The sequence below is a fragment of the Sturnus vulgaris genome, chromosome 7, assembly GCF_052056855.1.
Source record: "Sturnus vulgaris isolate bStuVul1 chromosome 7, bStuVul1.hap1, whole genome shotgun sequence".
Classification (NCBI taxonomy): Eukaryota; Metazoa; Chordata; class Aves; order Passeriformes; family Sturnidae; genus Sturnus; species Sturnus vulgaris.
The window spans coordinates 38,308,078-38,330,392 of NC_142249.1; the positions used below are offsets into that span (position 1 = coordinate 38,308,078).

Genomic DNA, 22,315 nt, shown 5'->3' on the forward strand with positions numbered 1-22,315 from the left:
ATGCTGTATTTGTAGCACATGCTACCATTAATAGTGGCAGTATGTAGGCAGCTCTGAGGACACATCCACAGTCCCAGAGCCTTCAATTTCACTCAATTCCTCATTTATCCCCTCCCTCAGTCAGAAGAATGCTGTATGACCTGCAGCATCTCTGTATCCTCACTGCTGCCCTGTTGTAAAGGTAGGGGAACAAACTCTGGTAGAGGAAGAGCTGGCCAGGAGGTACTTGCCAGAGATGCCACACTGCTTTCATGGCTTCTCCAATTAATACTATAAAATGCACATCATTAATACAGTTTAAGTGCATTAAATTAAAGGAACTGCTCCCTGCTGAAAAGTCCTGATAAATAATGTAACTTAGAATCACCAAATGGTCTGGGTTGGAAGGGACAATAAAGCTCATCTCGTTCCACCCTTAAAATTCCTTCCTAAGATCTAATCTTAACTTGCCTCCTTCATCTTAAGGCCATTCCTCCTCATAAGCATAACTGAGGCATAATTTTTGCACCATCATTCCACAGAAAAGTGACAATTTCATTTTGCTGGTAAATGCTGCCACGACTATTATTCTAAAAGCTGTGCAATTTAACTATGAGACCATATCAATTAGAGGTGGAGTACATCAACACTGCCTTCTAAGCAGTGCAATAATCCAGCCCAAGGGAGTATTCTATACATTTAATAGTACAGATTTACTCAATATTTTACAAATACACACCAAAACCTTCAGAAAAATGATGCTGTTCATCCTGTTTCTACTACTGTTTCTTCTGTCACATGCCACAGAAATATTTTGACAAATACATTCGAATATTTTAGAAAGATGAATAAAAGGAATGGACTACAAAATAGTCTTGTTTATGAAAACATCAACATATTATCCTCATTCTTTTGAATGAGAAAAAGCCACAGGTCTGTCAGGTTAAGAAAATTATCTTCACATTGACAGGAAAATAGATGTAGATGATTGAAAATTTGAAATTTATTAGCATTTTATTTCCCCTATATTAAAAAATAAACCTCAGCAGAGCAATGTTTCTACAGAATAAAAAGCCCTCGATGGCTATGAGAAGACAAGCAAAAAAGAGAAGACTGAAAATACATCTGCCTGCTGCCCCAAAAATGAATGAGCACCTAAAAACCTTCATGATTTATTATGCACATAGCTGGGGCTCTGAGAGAGCACGGAGACATTACCTCCAGCCTGTCTCATTAATAGGTTACATTCTGTTGTTAAAACTGTTTATGAGTTTCACCTCTTTCCAACCAGCTGAACAATGCCCTGCTCTGTTAGAGCACAGAATTAAAAGTGTGTGGTTTGGAGTCTAGGACAATCCTTGACTAGCACATTTAAACTTAGCATGAACCTGGGTGCAATTTAAAAGAAGTCAGGGGCTGAGGTGACAATAGCAAGGTTGTTACGGGAAGGAACAGCAGTGCTGAGAGAGGATACAGCCCCACCTTCCCACTTAAGAATCAGATACAAAAGAACCATCAAAACTAACACGGGAAGAGCTGTGACAGCAACCACTTCACATTCCAGGGGCAGATGATGCAAACCCCGCACATGAAAAACACTAAAATACACAGGCGAGTTTAGTGAGATCAAACATTTTTTTCCACACTCCCCAAAGCCATTCTAACATTATTCTGAGCATTAGACCAGTCATGGTAAAAGTGCTGATTATGGGTTTTTGACACTGGAAGCTCCTCAAGAGAAGGCTCAAAGGCCATTTATCAGCCACATACCCTAATGCTACACACACATACATATATGTGCATGTATATATATATATATAAAAAATAGTTTTTTCACACCATCCTTTTGTACATGCTGAAATTCAAAGGTCAAATCTGAAAATAGAGAGTGTTACACTGAATGCCAGATTTCTGCACCTGGGTTTGATTCCAGACCATCAGTGGTTGAATGTGGAAAATCAACTTCAAGTTTGTCAGTGTAAAGTCATATCAGTGACACTATCACTGAAATTATGGACACCTGATTTTAAGAAATAAAATCATTTACTGGCAGATCTTCGGGCACCAAAGAAATCCAAGTTTAACCAATACACTGATTAACATTTCCAGCACAAAAAATAAGTGTATGTGAGCCTGTATTAAAATCTGCCTGTAGATTCCCAGGTACCTCTTTATGCTTAACTTTCATAATAAATTTCCAATATTTTCCTTTCCATCAGCTTTGCTAAACCTTTAGATACTGCCCAGCCTCAGGTGACTTCAGCAGGGTCAGGTCCCATTCCCCCACGTTTCCATGTGCAATGATTCCTAAGATTTTAGCTGATGTTTACATCTGTATTAACTTCATACATACAGAAATAAATAAAGTGCAGCTCCCCACCCCTCATGTAGCAATCCAGACATAAAAAGAATTGCAGAATTATATTTATGGGTACACACTAAGTCTTGATAACTAAAATAACTAATTGTTTCAAATAATTTCTTCTGGCATGCAGCAGTAGTACTTTTTGCAATCCACTTTATTTATCTGCAGTAATTCATCCCATTCAGAAGACCACGATTTAAAAATAATATTTAAACAAGGTTGAGGATAACAACTAAAAGGTGCCCACAAGAGACATATTTAAATGCCTGCTAAATATATTTACCTAAGACAACAGCGAAGTTTTATTAGGCAATTCTGCATTTTAAAGCTATTGTCTCAATTAGGCCAAAAAGGAGGATACTGCTTATGACTGCAAGTCTCTGCCTGCATTCATTTATTGTTCAGTTCACAGTCTCTGAATACAACACAATCCTCCAACGGAGTCAGCTTTCATAATTCAGCAGTACAAAGTCTGCAAACACATGTAACCTAGATCCATATTTCACAGTGACAGCATATGATAGCAGAATGTGAAGTATTAATGCTAGTGTCACTACAGTCCTACACTCTACTGCACTTTAAGAGAAAGCAGCTGCTGAGATGAAATGTGTGCCAACTGTCTGAAGACAGAAACATAAGAAACATTCCTTCTGTTACAAAGGGAGAGACACACACAAACAGACTTTCTTTTCGACTCAACAAGCACAAAGTTTCTTACTTTCGCCTTTTACGTTTCTATTTCAGAGCCGCTCGCGCGCGGCGGGCGAGACGTGCCTGGGTGGGAGCCCCAGCCTGGGCACACAGCAGCTCCTGAGGCACACACGGTGGGTGAGGGTGAGGCATCAGTACAGGGAACTGCTGGAATGGTGACACCAGCCTGGCACGACTCTCCAGGATCAGTTACACAATCATGGAATCACTCAATCATTGAGGTCGGATCATCGAGTCCAGCCATTCCCCCAGCAATGCCAATGCCACCCGTGTCCCCACACAGCTTTTTAAATCCCTCCAGGAATGGGGACTCCACCACTGCCCTGGGCAGCTGTGCCAGGGCTGGACAGTCCTTTTGGCAAAGCAATTTTCCCTAATATCCAACTCCAACATTTCCTGATGCAACTTGATTCTGTTCCCTCTCATCCAGTCACTTATTACCTGAGGGAAGAGCCCGACCCCCTCCTGGCTTCACCCTCCTCTCAGGGAGTTGTAGAGAGTAATAAAGTCTCCCCTGAGCCTTCTTTCCTCCAGCCACTCCTCATATACCCAAGAAAACCCACCAAATTCCTTGTAAGATATAAACATCCAGAATGGTGGTTAGAGATGCTTTAGGACCGCCTAGGAATGCTACAGAAGCTTTTTAATAACCAAAGCACTGGAATAGTCTCCTGCCTGCAAATATCTTTGTCCTCACCCATCCTTGTATTGTGCACCTGCTACTGAGAGCCTGCTTAATTGGACTAAGGGACACGCTACAGAATTGTGAATTGGATTAATAAGGTGTGTTTTTTTTAAATCTGTTCTCTACATTGAGAGCAGCAGAGAACCTGCTCGTCTTGATTTGTGTCTAGTCCTGGAGGAACACCACCAAATGATCTCCCACACAGTGTGTATCACCACCTTTTACACCCAGAGCTACAGCAAGAGTGTGACATAATCTGAAACGTTCGGCCGTAATTCACTTAAAAACTACTACAACCTCATTGACCTCCTTATCAAACAATTTATTGTGCATTTACAGACTGGACAATGAAATAGAGGAGGTAAGGTATTAATGGTGACACTATTTGGCAAGCTCATAGCACAGTTCATTCAAAAGGCAATTTTAAAATTGAATGAAGAGGTTTGACTAGGCAATAAAAACAGCCACAATGCCAGTGAACAGTACTTAGGAGGAAAGCCTCTAATTATCCTATTTATAAATCAACAGCAATTTTACTGATGACTTCTTCTCAAACTTGATTAAAATAACTTCAAAAAATTAAAAAATAATCAGATCATATTTATTTTATTAAATTACGATTTTAAAGCATTATTGATTCCCTTCATAAATGAAAATGATAAAAACTTGAGGACAAGAATGAGACAACATTTTTTAAGAGAAACATTTGTACAACACTCTGCAACATAATTATAGTGCTGCCCTTGGGGAAGGGGATTTTATTTTATAATGAGAATGTTTACACTGTTATGGGGTTCAATCTATCTGGGAGGGAAGGTTAAACTTCTTTCCATTAAAGACAGGCTTATAATGAAAAGCTCTGAAAGGAGAATGGAGTCTAATATAGTAGATGTAATGGCCTATTAAATGATTCACACACACAAAATGAATCAAATTCATTGTATCTTACTGCTCTTTTATGACAAAATTGTTGAAAAAATAAAACTATTGTCAAGATAATTGCATATTACATATACTGTATTACTGTAACTACTATTCTTATTGGGTGACCCAGAGTCTACATTTTAGGGACGTTAATAGGACATTACATTTTAAATACTTTATAGTATTGGAATGTTGCACAGAAATCCCACTTTCACTCTGAAGGCAAAAATCAATTCAGACTTAAAGTCATGCTGCAATTCTGCATCATTCTTTTTCAATTAAGTTTTTGCATACATTCTTTATGATGTCATTTGTACATTCCTGCAACAGATGTTTGTTTATATCCCAATTTACCCAAATGCTGCTGTACTAGTCCCTGAACGTAACCTCTACAACCAGCTTGTGTTTCCAAAAACACAGTACAAGAAATGTTTCCTTAAACTTGTCCCCTGAATCTACTGCTAAAAATCGCCATCTCTGATAATTACACAGTAATGGACATTGTTCTTACAGGAGCCTGAATGTATCAAAAATACCAGAAGAAATTAAATAAAATTGATTTTAAAAAATTATATATAAGCAGGTCAAAAAGTAGGAAACATTTGGGATTTGCATGAAGGACTGAAAAATTAGATCTGTAATACAATACTTTGGCCTACTACTAAGAGCTCTGCCATAATAATGACTGTTCATGAAGGAGCTGGTCTTACAAACACACAGGCAGACTGAGAAAATCTACATGACTGCAGTCAGTCACCCTCAAAACTGTCTGTATAAGCACACTTTTATTAAACATCAGAAACCTTGGTTTATTATCTTCTTGCTAATAAATGCTTCTAAAATACTGGCTGCATTATTTTCACATGTTGGTATTATCATATTGCAATTGAAAGCATAAATAATACAGTTCTGAGAATATTTTGGGCACTTTACCCCACTAAATAAAAATACAATCAGCAGTGGTCAGACAGATTTCTGTCCCAGATTAATGGACAAAACTTGGGATACCACAGACAGAAAAAAATTCAAATTTCAAAAGTTTATAGAAGCCTTTGCAGGTATTCCAAGACCTTTAAAATACCTCAGAATCTCAAATAATTTCAAACAAGTTGAATAAAAAATAAGGCAGAAATTTTAAAGTCATCTGATGGTATTTAGATTTCTCATTGGAGGACAACCTTGCAGAAATAGGTGCTTATATTTTCATGAATAAAGGACTTAGTTCAGCATTTGAAGGTTCACATCCTTTTGTGAGCCTTTTCCAATATTAAGAATATTTCAACAAGTTTGTCATTCTTTATGATATAGAGGGGAAGTTTAATTGCTTCTATCCAGCTTGACTGGAGAACCTGCTGAGAGGGGTGAAAAGTCCAATAATTCTCATCTACAACTGGCTATGGGAAACTGGAATATTTTAGACACTTCCTAGGCTAAACAAACTCGATGGATTTTTTTAATATAACTTAAAGCCAGTCTAAAATTTGAACCTATTTCACAGCATAAGACCATTTCTTTAAGTTTTTAACATAAAAAATTGAGGTAAGAAAAAATATAATTCAAAAAAATTTTGATTACAGGAAGGTAAGTGAAGATTTTCAGTTTTGTGTTCCTATTCCTACTAATTCCTACTAGAATTCAAAGCAACATAAATAATCCAGATTTTACAATCTGAAGTGATATTACTTCTCCTTCAGTACATATCCTCCTCCAGAAGGTAAGTCCCAGTTCCTGAGCACCAGTGAAATGCCATTAAACATAATTGCAAGAAAGCAGATTAATCATTCACATCTCAAGGAAGCCAGAATAAGAATGCAAGAAATTAAATCAGAGTATTTTCAGAAAGAAAAGTGGTGGAATAAACAGCAATTCAGCAACCTGGTCCAGTGGCAGGTGCCCCTGGCCATGGCAGAGGGATGAAATAAGATGATCTTTTAAGTGCCTTTCAACCCAAACCATTCTGTGATTCTATGAACTCACTTACCCTTACCCTATAAAAGTAAGATACCTTGAGGAGAACAAAGTTCTACCTTGAACAAGACTCTTTCCTATTAAAATTAGCAAAGTAATCACCCACACGTATGTGATACATAAAGAGATGGAGAAATTACCAATATCGAAGGTGGCAAAAATGAATAAAAAATGGCACACGTTGTTGAGGCCATAATTCAATTATTTTCCAAAGGTTCAGTTGGGACTTGAGTGGGAAATCTGAAAGGCAGCTCAACAGATAGAGAATATGAAATAGAGAAACCAGCCCATTAAATACCTGTACTCCTAATTTACCATGGAGGAACCACTACAAGACAGTTTCTAGCAGTGACTAACGTTAGACAAGGTAGATTGGATTGACAGGATGCTCTGAATAGTTTCCCACTGTGAGACTACAGGCTTCAGCTACTCTTCTTGGAGTGAAATAATGCCAATAGCACACATTACCCAGCAGATGCTTTTCAATGGAGGAATTCAGGACTGTGTGTATGTGGGATGAACACTCATTCAACAACCTCTAGCAAAGAAAGTCCATCAAATCAGCCACTTATTTTCTCTTTCTCCTTGTATCTGCTTCCAGAACTTTCCTTCTCTCTTTATTACAACTACATTACCCCAACTTCAGGCATTCCTATTACTGCACTGGAATAATGCTGACACACCAAACTTGTTTATTGGTTGCCCACAGCTATTCAGGAGGATGAGCTGCACATCCTCCCCAGTAATTTTGTCTGAGTATCTCCACTTACCCAACAACTGCTCTGCACATACTTTGATTCTCTACATGAACAGGAATATCATTCTGTGGACACACACATTTAGAGAGCTGGGGAATTACAGCTTGGAAATTCTTTTCAAGCCTGGATTTCTCCTGACTCTCAGCTCCATTCCCAGGCTGACAAGCTGACTGCAGCTTCAGTTAGGGAGGAAGTGTCCCAGGGTGATAACATGGTGACAAACAGAGTGGAATTCATAATAAACATTAACACCTGGTATCTTTCCTGTGGGATACATCCTGAGGTGCTGTCCCAAGGATGTTTTGCCCAATTGTCCAATGAACTACTGTCCTGTCCTAGCTCCATATAACACACTTTAAATACGGGCTGTCAGTACAATAAAGTTGGCCTTTTTTCCCTGAAGAGGTCCGTGTGTGCTGCTGTCCTTTCTCTGTCTTTGCAACGCAGTAACCACATCATTCCAATTCAAAAAAGGTTAAAAGAGAAAAAAAGTAAATAGAGCTTAGACCTCTGAAGACACCGAAGTGCTCAAGTCAAATTTCATATATCCAAACAAAGCATCTTCATCACTGTGAGGCACCCTCCTAGTTAGCATTCACTTTAGGAATTCCAAGTTAACAAATGCTCTCCATCTTTTCCTCAAGGAAAATCCATTTGTTTTCTTTATAGTAGGTCTTTTAAAAGGGAGTCATAACTGATGGATTACAACATGTTTCTACCTTTTCAATCTGAATTTCATAAGAATAAAATAAACCACAAATGAAAGTGCTTGTACCAGGCACGTTGAACCTTTCTTCTTCTATTAGCATATCAGTCTGCAATCATAACTAGATCAATAGCAAAGATATCTGCTTAAAAGAGCACCATGCTTTCTTTTGTCAGAAATTCATTACTTTTTATTAGGGTCATTGCTTGAAAACTTCAAAACACCATATGGACCTAATTGTGGTTTATTTTGGCAAAAAGGAAGACACTGTAGAACAATTGAGGCATTACATTCTACAATTCCATTACTTTCATCCCTCTCCGTTTTATTACTGTGTCATTAAAGGCAACTTGAGTGAGCGAAGAATTATAGTGTCATGTGTACGGGCTAGTAGATTAATAACAAAACACACTCAAGTTTAAAGGTATCTAACAGCTGTTTTCATTATTTTGTGTAAATACGCTTGAAGCATATCTATCTGATTAGTGGATAGAGTGCTCTTCTCTGTCACATGCCATGGGCACTGCTATGTGCAAGTAATCAAAGTGCTCAGAAAATGAGTTTACATTGTTCACTGCTGAAATACACAAATGTCAGAAAGTGACTGCGCATCAAAGCTTAGGCAAATCAGCTGCTGCAAACAAACAGACTCCAATGCACATCGCAGCTTTAAACATTCCTCTGCAGCACAATGACTGAACAGGACTTATTGCCAGCCCAAATGAAGTGATGCTCGTGGAATAATAAGTTGCCAACGTATAGATGTGCTGACAAGTCCAGCACTGGGTACCACTGAAAAGAGCTCAGCTGCTTCCAGAACCAGAGATACACTGGTTTACTGTTATAAAAACGTCCTGATATCAGGCAACTATATGGATCTCACACAAGGTCTCACTAGAAAATGAAATTAAAAAAGAAATTTTTACCTTTTAACAGTTTTTTTTGTTTGTTTGTTTGTTTGGGGTTTTTTTGTAATTTTTCATCACGATTCATTTACCAGGAACCCTGTCAGCTGATCCATCCATTTATTGGCAACAAAAAGACAACAGTTTAGGCACGCAAAAAGGGTAAAATCCTCCCTTTTCCATATATAGTCACATCATTCAAGATGGGTAATTCAAACTCAGATGGCAGATAACACAAATGAACTCTGAATCCAAGAGATATGTGATGAAGTCTGAGGAAGGACAGATAAATTTCAGTCACTGAAAGGAATTACTGTATAAAAAGCTCTTCTTTCTGTCCTCTATTTGCTTCTAGCACAGATTGAGGCAGTTTTAGTATTAAAACTGTTCTACATAAGGATGATAGTGAAAGAGCCCTACAGACTCATCAAAATAATAAAGTTGAAATAAACTCATTCTGACTCCAATGAGCTCAATGGAATAATTTTATCCAAATGCTTCAATGAGCAAAAGTAAACTGAGGCAAAACAGAAAAGTATGCTTAGAGAGCCACAAGACTCAAACATTTTGCTTGAAGATGTTTTTTATTGAGGCACATCTCACCTAATGCTTTCCCAAATCCCTATGGTTGTCAACCCTTTGGCACTGCTTCTACTTGTCTTCTGAGGGATGCCCAGGCTTCCAAAAAACAACAATATCCATGAACTTGTTGACATCTCATCCCATGAGGAGTTCCAGACCAGGCTGGATGGGGCTTGGAGCAACCTGGTCTAGTGGAAGATGTCTCTGCCCATGACAGGGGGGTTGAAACCAGATGGTCTTCAGAGCCTCTTTCAAACCATTCCAGGATTTTATGATTCTAGGAGTGATGCCTCAAAAACACCCTTGTTGCAAAGGCAAAGAAGAGGAAGGACAAGAAGCACTGGCCATGATGTGTTTTTTCTTCAAAAGCACTCAAATATCCAGATGAATCCAGTACAGTCAGACAAAAACATTCCCCTCACTTTTTTTCCCTTCCCACAATGGTCATTATGAATCCAACTAATAAAAATTCAGCCCATCCCAAATGCAGTCAGAGGCTGGACAGACGAGCTGGACGTACCTTGCAGGACACTGCACATTTATTAAACATGTGATTAATGATCTACAAGATAAACACTATGCAGAACACAGAACAGGCTGTGCTGTTGTGTCTTGTACCAACGCTGGAAACTCAAGATCTCCTTCACAGACCAGTTCAGGTCTCAAGACCGAAATCACCAAGTGATCAATTCACCATCCATCTTTTTTCACCTTCATTTTGGGGATACCATCACAGAAAACATCTGCAGCTGCCTGGCACTACTCCTATATTGTTTAACCAACCCTTCCATGAATTTATCAAACTTGTATTTCAATAGTGTTTCAACAGTCATTTCACAACTAAATGTGTCTCTGGAAAATAAAAATCAAACCAAGCAACCACCCTCCACACCCATTTTTCTACTTCTAGTCTCAGTCATTTAATAATGACCAATTTATACCTAGTGGATGTTGTAAGGATTATCCTGAAACTTAAATAATTCCTCCTCTTTCATGGCATTTATCCTCTGACTGTATTTATAAAGATTAACATATATCCCCTTCTCAACCTTTATTTTGCTAGGACAAGTGAACCATACTCTTTTAATCTGCTCTCATAATACAGATTCTCCTAATCATCCTAGCAGCAATTCTCTACACCTGTTTCACAGTTTAAATTAATCTTTCTTGAGCACGGGTGACCAGAACAACATACTTTTTTTTTCCAGTGCTTTACAGAGACACATCAATCTGTACATTTAAAATATCTTTTCTATAGTGTATGAGACTCAAATACACTTTTTCAAAACAAAATATATATATATATATTTATATTTGGTATGGTGCAGCTATTTAGCTGCATTACTAAATGTCAGCAAATTTGTGGCAATACCTGCACAGCCACATAGACTAGTTCACCTTTTATCACATCAAAGTGACCAAGGGAAAGAAGATCTGCCTGTTTCTCTATTTAACACCTGTGAGAACCATCAGGTGCAGATGGAAAATGCTTAAGAGTTCAAAGGAGAACATGGCTCTGAACAGCTTGGGGGGTTTTTGAGTGACAAAGTCATAGAATTGAAGATGTAATCCTGTTGCAGAGCATTCATGATGAGTATTCTGCTATGGAGAGGGCAACACACCTAAAGCCAAATCCATCCTGGAGAAATTAAATCTGAGGCTCTTCAACCTCCGCAGAACCAGCAGAAAGAGACCTGTGGCTTCCAGACAGGAAGAGCTGATAAGGAAGCACAAGTGGAAAGATGAGGGTTCTGGTTGTGAGACATCACACACCACTAACATGATACAAAGTCTCTTCCAGCCCAAGCCTTTCCATGATCATATGGAATCACTACTCCCCTGGCTGGCTGGGCACTAATGAATATAGAGAGGATGTGGTCTGATGATAAGTCTCAGGGTTGTGTGGGGGCAAGAAATATACATAGCAGGTCACAGATGGACTAAGTTCAGCTTACTGCAAGCCTGACCTGAGCACTACTTAGGAGTCACCTTAAAGGAAAATAGCACCATTTAATGAGGAGCCCACTCTAAAATTTACCACACACTGGATGATTCAACTCAATACCTAACTCCTTCTTCCTGGCTGTTGTTATTGCCTGTAACGTTGTTTGAAAAACAGACTGAACATAATGGTACTTTGTTTTATAATGTCCAAAACGATTCTGCAACAGATAAGTATTTCTCAACAAAAAATATCCCATTACTAAAAAAGGAAATCTAATCCCAAGATCTTTTTTCCTACATATTTGAGGAAAACCTGGAGCTGTTGGCACAAGTCTAAAGGAAGCCACGAAGATGCTTCAAGGGCTGGAGCCCCTCTACTATGGTATGGGCAGACTGAAAAAGCTGAGAGCGTTCAGCCTTGGGAAGGGACGGCTTCAGGGAGAACTTGGAGCTCCTTAAAGTGCTTAAAGGGGCTCCAAGAGATGGGATTATTATGGGTTAGATGGGATATTGGGAAGGAATTCCTGGCTGTGAGGGTGGGCAGGCCCTGGCACAGGGTGCCCAGAGAAGCTGTGGCTGCCCCTGGATCCCTGGAAGTGTCCAAGGCCAGGCTGGATGGGGCCCTGAGTAACCTGGAATAGTGGGAGGTGTCCCTGCACATGGCAGGGGTAGAACAAGACGATCTTTGAGGCTCCTTCCAACCCAAACCATTCTAAGACGAGGCTGGGAAAACAGTCCTGGACTTGGATCTCCCAGAGTTCTTCCACCAAGCATCCCTATGACTTGGTGTTTGTAAGCCCAGACCTGATGAAGCCTCATTACCATTTAGAGATGCATCTTTTCCATAGTAAAGCAGAACAACCTCCTACCTTAAAAGCACTTCTGGCACATTTATGTTGGGATTCTCATATTTTTAAATGTATGCTACCTGAATTATTTAGAGGGAAGAAGAGGAGGATTATTTCATCTGGGAGTCACAACTGAGCAGGGGGAATGTCCAAAATATAAAATATTAAGCATTTGCAAATGCAAAAGCAAAAAAAACCACAAAACCCCAAAAACACATACATACACAAAAACCCTAACTAGATTAAAACACTCCTTGCACAACAAAGAAATTATCTGTGATTTGGCAAAATTAAAAACCATTTAACTTCATCCCATTTGGTTATGTATAAATAAAACATCTGCATTAAGTTGTTCTTACACGTTACATAAAGGTCATCTCCATAGGACTGGAGAGCTATGCTTCAAGTTTCCTCTTCAATATATGATTTTATGTATTCCAGCATGCAATTTCCTTCTCTTATTCTCTATTCCCTAAAATTCCTATAGAACATCTTCATATCTTCCCCACTGACACTTCCATCTGACGATACCTCTGACTGTAACTGGAATGGGTTGTCTGCAATCTTGCACACAACAGTGCTTGAAGCAGATCCAACACACATAAAGTTTCCCTCTCACATTTAATAACAATTTGCAAGGCAATCTATTCCACCACTCTTTTAAAAGGTGCTGCTTGTTTGGGTTTTCGTTGGTTTAGCTTTTTCCTCCCCAAACTAATACTGCATTCAAGATGAAATGTGGCTTTTTCTAAAGGTACTGCCATTCCTCTACAACTGGGAACAGGAGTTCTTTCATCCTTTCAAAACTAATTTCTGACATTCTTCATTTTTAGTGAAGAATCTCTAAAATCTCGTATTTCCTTTCCTAGTCTTTATATTTTCTGCAATTTTTAGCACATTACCTGCTTTCTTTTATACTGTATTCTAAGTACCCAGAATATTTAAACAATAAGGTTCTGTCATTGCCTCGTGTAGCAACTAAGAAATAAGATGCCCAACATGACTGCCTCCCTCTCTGTTACAATCCTGTAAGCATGAAATCCCTTTAAAGGAAAAAAAAAAAAAGAATCCACCTTCACTTCCATGCAATATTCATGAATTTCATAATAAAAAAATATGAAATTGTTCAAACGTTGAAGGGCAGTATTTTGAAATGCAAAATCCAGCAGGGACAGCCTTGTGTATAAAAACCATCTTTCACACATGCAAATGATTTAAGTTCCTATGGATTGAAAAGGACCTGGACACAGTCAGACCACTCAATATCCAGAGTTAGTTTTGTGCCACCTTTTTCTATCCCTGTTAAATGTTGTATTCCCACCAAAAGCCCTCAGTTCCCCCTGACTGCAGGTAAAATGAGGGTATTTAGTACTTCGCAGGTTCCTACCATTAAGCAATAGCCTTTTTCCACTTTGAAGAAAAGAAAAAAACAAAAAAAGAAAAACCAAAAAAAACCCCAAACAAAACAAACAACAAAAAACCACAACAAAACAAAAAAACACCCCAAAAAAACCCAGAAAAAAAACCCAAAAAACCCCTCAGCCTTATTTTAAGTCTGTTGTGACAATTTTAATCAATTAAATTTAAATGTCACTGTTTCTTATGACAACAATTTGATGCAAACTCTGAAAGTATTTAATGTCTCAACCATCCTGAACAGGAATGATATTTAACCCAACCCCAGACTCAGGAGACTCTGTTGTGAAAGGAGAAGAAAATAAACAGAGATAGAATTGAGGTAGGAAGGTGAATAAAGCCCCATGAAAGACTGAATTTATGATGCTTTAAAAAAAAATAACATAAATTCATATTAAATCGATCAAAACTTTTACTAGTGTGGAAATTAAAGTAAAACCACATTATTGTTTTAATTCAGAGTAAGTATAGTTGCATGACTGTATTCCAGATGGAATCCCAGAAGACTGAGGAGCACCATCCATACCAGTTGCTGATGAAGGTGTCATTTTCATCCCTCCTCCCATGACATCCTTCAACTCCAAATGCCCACATTTATTAAAACAAGGTAGGTTATTCTCTTCCCAAGTTGCAGAGAAATTATTATGCATGGAAGTGCATAATAATCCAGTCCTGTCGTGACTCTACCACTGACTTCCCACATGAATATGCACGAATCAATTAAACCTCTGAATGCATCAATTTCCTCCTCGAGTAGTAATGATAATAATAATAATAGCTGCCCATTGTATAGGGCACTGCATGCAATATTTTTAATGCCTGCTAATGAAATGTGCTATTAATTATTAGTATGTGGTTTGTTTTTTGAAAGCCAAGCACCAGCACGTCTCAACTGTGTATTCAAAGTGACACAACTTGAATATTTCTGAAAAACTGCCTATGGGAAAGTATTATGGAAAATCCTCCTTAAAAAGCAAATGGTATTTAAATCAGTATGAAAACTTGTAGCTCTTACCAGCCCTGCTGCAGAGAAATTTGCAGCTAAGGGGTTAATCAGATTAGATGGGAGTGGTTATAGGCTCAGTGCCACAGGTTTTGCCCTCTGTGGCTTCTCACATCCCAGACTTGGAAAATATGAGCTGTGATACTGAGAAAGGTAAGAAGCCAGCACAGCCCCATAGTGATAAATGAGTTTGCATCATCTGTCATTAGAACTTCCTGCCAACAGGGTCATTCCCTATTAAATTACCACTTGTCAATGTTTAAAATACTGATTGATAAATGACTGTGCCAAAACTGATAACACGACAGCTTTTATTTTCTAATATTCTTGGTTACCACATTCTGCTACTTCACGATACAGATATAGTAGGGTTTTTTCCAAGTACTTTAGTGAAAGACAATTTAATCTAATACAAAACTAACAGGTAGTGTATAACGATTGGTCCTGATATACATTACATACTATTCTTCTTGCCAAAATAAACCTACTGGTGATTTAGCGATATGGGTAGATCCAAGTTTCACATTTCATCAAATGTTAGTAATCTGTTTTATCAATATAAACTGCATTTTAATGAAAAAATTCTTTTCTTCAGTACACTTCACTTTTAATTCCCCAGAGTATGATAATTCGTTCACGCTGTAGAACAAGAATGTTTTACAAGACCTTAACTCTCCAGAGAAATTTCTCTGTAAATACAAAAAGCAAGTTTTATGGGAATGTGTTGTATGCAACATGAGCAGTACCCAACATAATAAAAAAGTGGGTTGCACAGAGAATTCTGCTTAAGCATCCTTGTGAGCTATTGTGAGCCTAAATGGTTATTATGATAGCATTTAGAGAAATACCTATATGACAGATAAAAGAGAGTCAGTAAAACTATTTTTGTCCCTGAATAGATAAAAAAGAAATTACTTTTTAGCAAGTTTTGCAGAATGAATACATCCCAGCAGACTCTTCAGCCAGGCCCTTCTCTAGGAGAGTGTTCTTGTTCTGATGCTGCTCGAGTGGTCTGGGGATAAACATTTTGGGGATAAAACTGGCATGTTCTGCCTAGAAGACAAGGCTGGGGTAACAGCTCTTCCCTGATCCAGAGGATGAATGGAAACTCCTACATCACCCAAGACAGCACAGCATGAGTGTGTGGAGGAAGCATCATGTGAGTAAACACTACTGAAAATGAAAGTGTCCTTCACTGAACCACCCAAGCCCTCACTGCAGGTGCAGCTACCTGGGCTAGCACTAATCCCAGAGGGGCAAGAGGAACCACCCCACTGCCAACTGCTCCATAGTGGTAAGACTCCATTTATGTCCCTTTTGAGCCCACATTGCATTTTCCTTCCAACATGGAAGGATCTGTGTCCCAGATCCTGAGAGCATCCCTCGTGCTCTTTGTGTAACTCTCAGTGTGCCAACACCGATCCTCAAATCCCGCTTGCGGCAGGTGAGGAGGAAAGACATTCTGGGGAGCAATTTCCATCACCCAGCTCTTCAGCAGCAAGCCCCAAGGTAGGAGCAGTCTACTGGCACTATCTAATTATGCTAATGACCCATAAACTGTGGTGGCAGTGAGGCTGTGCCATTGGAGAGGGCACAGTGCACCACAGAGATGCCTGAGCCACCACCAAAGGCAGTGGGTACCCCCAGTACCAGAGTCACTGTCATTAGCACTCCACCTAAGCTAATATATGCTATTTCACTGGAAGGCTAATTAGCCAAAAACTGCTCTTCTAAGCTATCTATGGCTTCCCACATGCAAGACAGTTCACTACAGCTCACATGGGTACCACTGCTGAGCATCTTTCCCTGCAACGCAGACAGGCCCCCAGTGCCCATCCATAGCTTTGGGCTCCTGTGAATTCAAGTCTCTCCTTGCTCATTGACATCTGCATTTTTCCAGTTAAGTTCAGCCCTGCAAACCTGATCCAAGTAATGCAATTAATTTATTTTTTTTTTATTTCCACAAAACAGGCTCCTCCACACATGCTTCAGCACAAGAAATACTGTTGGTGTCTTTTAAAAACTTAATTTACTCAGGAACTCCCTTGACTGGCCCTAAAATACTCTCTAAGTAGGCAAATTCTGCCTCTTTCACACTACAACTGAAAAAATGTAAGTCCAAATGGTTGAGAATATCCTGTTAACTGTACTAAGTTATAAAAGCAAATGAAGAAACAAGTCTAAAATCTTAAATTCTACTTCAAAAGGTGTAATGCAGATAGTATATGATACTCTCTAACAAGTTCCATTAAAAAAAAAAAAAAGCTGTTTTTATTTTCTGCTGTAATCCTCATACTCCCATGTTTCTTTTATATTATTCCACCTCAGTCCAATGTGAATTTTGAGCTCTTAGGAATGTTACATCATTCTTGCTTATAAAAACATCTTCCTTTCCTACCACAGTGTGATAACAATGAAGATATACTGCAATCAGAGGAATTGTAATAATAACAACCAAAATCTAAATTAAAATTTTCATTGGAATGAATTCCAAGGAGTACCTAATCTGACCCTGCTTTGCAAACTGCCACTGACAATGTGGGCACAGATGGGATGGAAGAACTCATATAAAATCACAGAATCATGGAATGGTTTGGGCTGGAAGGGAGCTTAAAGATCATCTAGTTCTGCCCCAGGCAGAGACACCTTCCACTAGACCAACATTTGGATATCCAACCATTTGGATATCCAAATACCAACAAAGATCTTGCAGAAGTTTTCCAGAAGGCTCTGCTGGCATGCAGAAAAGTACCAAAGACCACGTTAGTCAAAAGGGAATTTCTCCCTTGACAATCATTTTACAGTGCAAAAGAGGAAAAAGATTATATCAAAATAGACTCTATTGATCATACAGTGAAAAAAATATTGGATTTTATTTATGTTACAATAGAAAATATACTGAAATTAAGTCAATGGACAGATAAGTGTGAATTACAATGTATTTAACTCTGTGCTATAAACCCCCAGTCTGACACATAGCACACATGGCAGATCAGCTGCTCTCAACTCAGAGAAGGTTTTTGTCTCAAAGCTTAGAAATACTCTGATATTTATTCCCACATCATATACTTCACTAGAATGCACAAAGATCAGAATTCAAGTCAGAAATCACATGGGGTGGGTATATAGGGAGCAGCCTTGGCACTGCAGGATATAATATGGAAGCCAGTCATTGTCAGAACCAGAAAACAGGAGGATTAGGTCAGTAAATATCTTATTCTGTCAAATCCTCAAATCCTTTCATCTCTTCTCATTGTCAGATAAGGACCACAGTCTGCTGAGTTTGCTCTGGGAACACCAACATGTGTCCTAATGACAAATATTTATTAAAAAAAAGATTATTTATGAAAAGGCATCAACAACTTCCCCTCAGAAGCAGAAAAGCAGCAGTTAGAGGCCCATTTGAAATATTTAAATATACATTACAAATTATAGTGGTGTCTCTCAGAGTATCTACAAGTGTTTCCAAGGATATCCTTCATCATTATACCTCCCCTCTTAAGTGATCATTTACTATGCTGCTTGTGCTGTTTGTGTCCATCACCTACAGTAATTACATTAAAAGGTAGATATTTTACAGGATTAACTCCTGTGACATGATCCTTCTTACACTGGTTTTGATCAAGGCTCAGATATATTTTATTTTGCCCTACAACTACAATATTAATCTAAAATAATCTTAAAAAGCTCCCATCACATGTGTGAGGATGATTTCTCAGATAACCTCTCTCTCCCCAATCCAAATGTAGATTATGTTTCAGACACAAACACACCCTGAGACATTCACACGCAAAATAAAAGAGGTCAAAATAAAAAAAAATAAAAAAACCCACCCTGGTTATTTTGCCTTCAGAATTTTTAAATATTTTCCCAACATCTCAGCAAAATTATGCATTTTAAAAAGACTGCAGGCACTGAAATGATTGTCAGTCATGCAAATAATCACTTACTTACACTGTATGAGTTTGGTTTGGATAAAGCAAATTACCATTTGAAAATAACTTGAAAAACACTCTGGGCTAAGAGCTTGACTTATAAATTTTAGCTTGGCCACAATTTTTCTTAACCTTTCTCTCCTCAATCTCCATTCAGTCACTATACTAATACAATCTAAATTAAAAAACCAGCTTTGAATTGCCACAGGTGCATTCAACTTTATGTAAAACATGTAAAGAAATAGCAAATATTGGCTGCAGCTGAAGGTCAAAACTCAAAGAACTTCAGAGTCAGGCAGAAGCAGCCCTTTCTTCAGATTTTTTTTCCTGTCTTGATATTGGACTTGATATTGTCTTGGTATTTAGACTGAGATGTCTAAACACCTCAGATCATACATCTAAAATTAGATGTTGAATAAAATAGATATAATAGAGCTGACATTAATCTTTGTTTCTAATCACTCTGCTGTGAAAGTTTTACTGTCACACAGTTGTGTATGAGCATCTTAATTTTGCCCATCACTGTTGAAAAGAGGTTTTTGATATAATTTCAAGTGCAGCGACCACAATAAAAATGGGAAAAAGTGTCCTGCCTTGTGGGATGGGATTTAATATGAGAGCAGAACTATAAAAGAGCACCCAGTGACATGTGAGCTCTTCCTACTGTACCAGTTTGGGTAGCAGGCTAATGATTTTACACAGCTAATCACCTCCTGCTTTGGACAAACGAGAGCTGTGTGTATGATGACTTCAGCCTAATTTGTCAGATCTGGTCTGACCCCATCTGCCAGGGCTGACAAGTCCAAAAGAGCTGATGTAATATACGAGACAGGGTTATCATAACTTCATCTCCAAAACTAGGTCTGGGCCACATGATTCCTAAGGTATGCCAAAACCCCGAGAGCCTCTGGAACTGGCTCCACATCAAATATGCTGAGCACCCACAGCATTCTCTGCACTCAAAAGCTCTGGACTCTAAGAGAGAATAGTAGATCCTCAAAGATATACAGGTACTGAACTATGCTGCCATCCAGGCAGCCAAGTCCCAAAGAAACAGTGAGTGGAAGATTTGAACACACTTGTCAAAAATAGACATATAAAGATTTAACTTTAGACATTGGTTTCTAAATGATTTGCATCAGTATTTAAGTTTTCCCAGACACTGAAACTCAAACCTTGCAGTTTGAGTAGATCAGCAAGTGCACGACCTCAGCTCCTGCACTAAAAATTTCTCTACCTCAAACTACCACACATGTATATTTAGCCTTTGAAATAACTCTAAGTACAGGCTGGTCAGGGACAAAGATCTCAAGTGTGGCCAGAACTTATTATCAGATCAAAAGGCGGGCTCTTGCAAAGTCACTGCAGTGCTTCCCATCCTTATTTCAGCAAAAAAAATGTAGCCAGCATGGTATTGGGTTTAAGAGTATAATCAAATTGCAGAATCACACTCTATTTAGTGCTGGTCCCACTGAAGCAAAGTTCCTGTTCGGTGGGAGGAGAGTCCCTTATAACAGGAAAAACAATTGTGCCAGGTTTAATCAAAAGTGAAAAGGATCCTGCGAATGTTCCCTTTGAGCCACATAACCCACTGCTAATTTCAAGACGGGCTCTGAAACGAGGGCAATAAAAAACGTCCTTCAGAGTAACAGAGGAGGAGCAAAGAGCAACTCCTGCTGCAGCAAATGCCAACATCTGCAAGTCTGCTCCCTGCCTCAGGAATGCTTCTGCCTACCTGGAAAGCCATAAAAAGAGGTAGGGGAGGAAGGAGGGGATAAAATAGCCCCTTGGCTGCAGGCTTATCACTTTCACTGTTCTCCAGCATTTCTGTCTCGTCCTTGACCTCCCAAGCACAAACACGCACAGAGCCAAGGAGCAGGCAGCTCCTGGAAGGCTGAAACAAGTGGGGAATCACTAAAACAAGTGGGAAATCACTAAAACAAGTGGGAAATCACTCATCCTGAACAATGCAAGTTTGCACGACAGGCACTGAGGACAGGCTCGGCTGCCTCAATAGCCTCTGATTATTGAAATACATTTATCAATTAGGGGATTTTGCATATTATCAAACTCATTCATTAACGATGCTTTAGCTGATTAGTTAGAACGTCATCATAAATACAGAGTTTTGACAGGCTGGAGGCAATTTATGACGTGGAAAATGCACTGACCTGCTCACATCAGGAAACCTGACTGGAAAATAAAGAACTTGGCACTTCGGTCGGATTATTTTTTCCAAATCCTTAGGTCTGTGGTCAGGAATCAGCTTCATAAATTTTCCAATGGATTTAAGAAAGGATTCCATATTAAAAGCAGAGTTGAACACCACAACATCAGCAACCAAACTGTAAAAAGTGGTGAAGATTAATGAACATATTGCTGCCACAAAAGGAACAGAATTATTCTACAGGCAAAGGAAATAGGATACATATTCTCATAAACAAGCAAAAGGTGCAAGTGGATGCTAATTAAAATCAGCCTTTTCATGTGGATTAGGAGTAGCATAAGTACCTTAACCAGAAATGGTTTTATTTCTTTCTATTCATCCTTTGAAAACATGTTTAACCTTTTTTAACTAATAACTAATTACTATGATTAATCTAAAGGAGCACATCCTATTCTAGCTGTGGAGTTTTATTGATAAAATGGTAAGTATAGTGTTACTATCATCATCTCTCAGAAGCATTATAAACAGATATGGCCCACTGTAATCTGACTTTTGTAGAATTCAAGTTGGAAGATAATGAAAATTCCTCAGAAATATTTTTTATTGAAGAAAAACTTACCTTAGGTTAACCTACCTTCAACTGACTATGTGTGTCAGGCAGCAAGACACTAAAGAAATGGAATGTCATTTTAACCTATGCAGACATAATCCTGATTAAGAGTGTATCCATTATATAGAAAAATAAAATACAGAGCATACAATAGCCCTCCCCTCATAAAAGTTTGAAAAAAAATGGCATATAAATGTAATGTTTTATTTCTACTACTGTGTTTTGAAATCGACCAGATCAATAATTTTAACATGGAGTTCAGTGATAATGCAGGTATTATTTCTCAAATTAGAGTCAGTCTGGAGAAAATAAGTAGCTATAAAAATCCTGAAGTTTATCCAGGCAGTGCTACCACAACCTGAGCTACACCAATACACACAGCACTAACTGAGGTAAGAAATGCTTTATGGCCAGTTGGTTTTCTCAATATGTTATATATTGTAATACAGACCTACAGGTCAGAAGATACATTGAGGACATGTGTTCATAAGTCACAGGGCTGGTGAAAAGAATATTTGAGGTGAGAGGCTGTCATTCATCCTCTCTGCATCTTTCTGTTGTCTGGTCAAGAAAGAGAACTGACACTGCTCACCAAAGCAGCAGGAGTCAGCAGGAAAAGCAAAGAAACCCCAACATTAGAGAGAAATAATCCTTTTCAAGCTGGCTGCAGGAGCTGAAATGCTTTCTGGCATCTTACCCTCTCTCTTCCCCACATATGGTTTTTAACCCGTTGGATGCCTCAGTTTTGTACAGAAGTCATCTTTCCTGCACTGATTTACAGATGACATGATGCAGGAACCTGACACGTT

General features: G+C 38.6%; 1 protein-coding gene across 11 annotated transcripts in view; it reads right to left on the minus strand.

Annotated features, from left to right (window-relative positions):
- Positions 1-22,315, minus strand: part of QTMAN (queuosine-tRNA mannosyltransferase) — a 171,253-nt gene that overhangs the window by 62,816 nt on the left and 86,122 nt on the right. For 9 of the 11 annotated variants that reach the window (XM_088168390.1, XM_088168394.1, XM_088168387.1 and 6 more), the window contains one exon: positions 20,901-21,074. The exons of the other annotated variants lie outside the window; for them this stretch is intronic. In XM_088168390.1, coding sequence (XP_088024516.1) covers positions 20,901-21,074 — 174 coding nt within the window. The remainder of the gene's footprint in view (positions 1-20,900; positions 21,075-22,315) is intronic. 11 annotated transcript variants of the gene reach the window in all.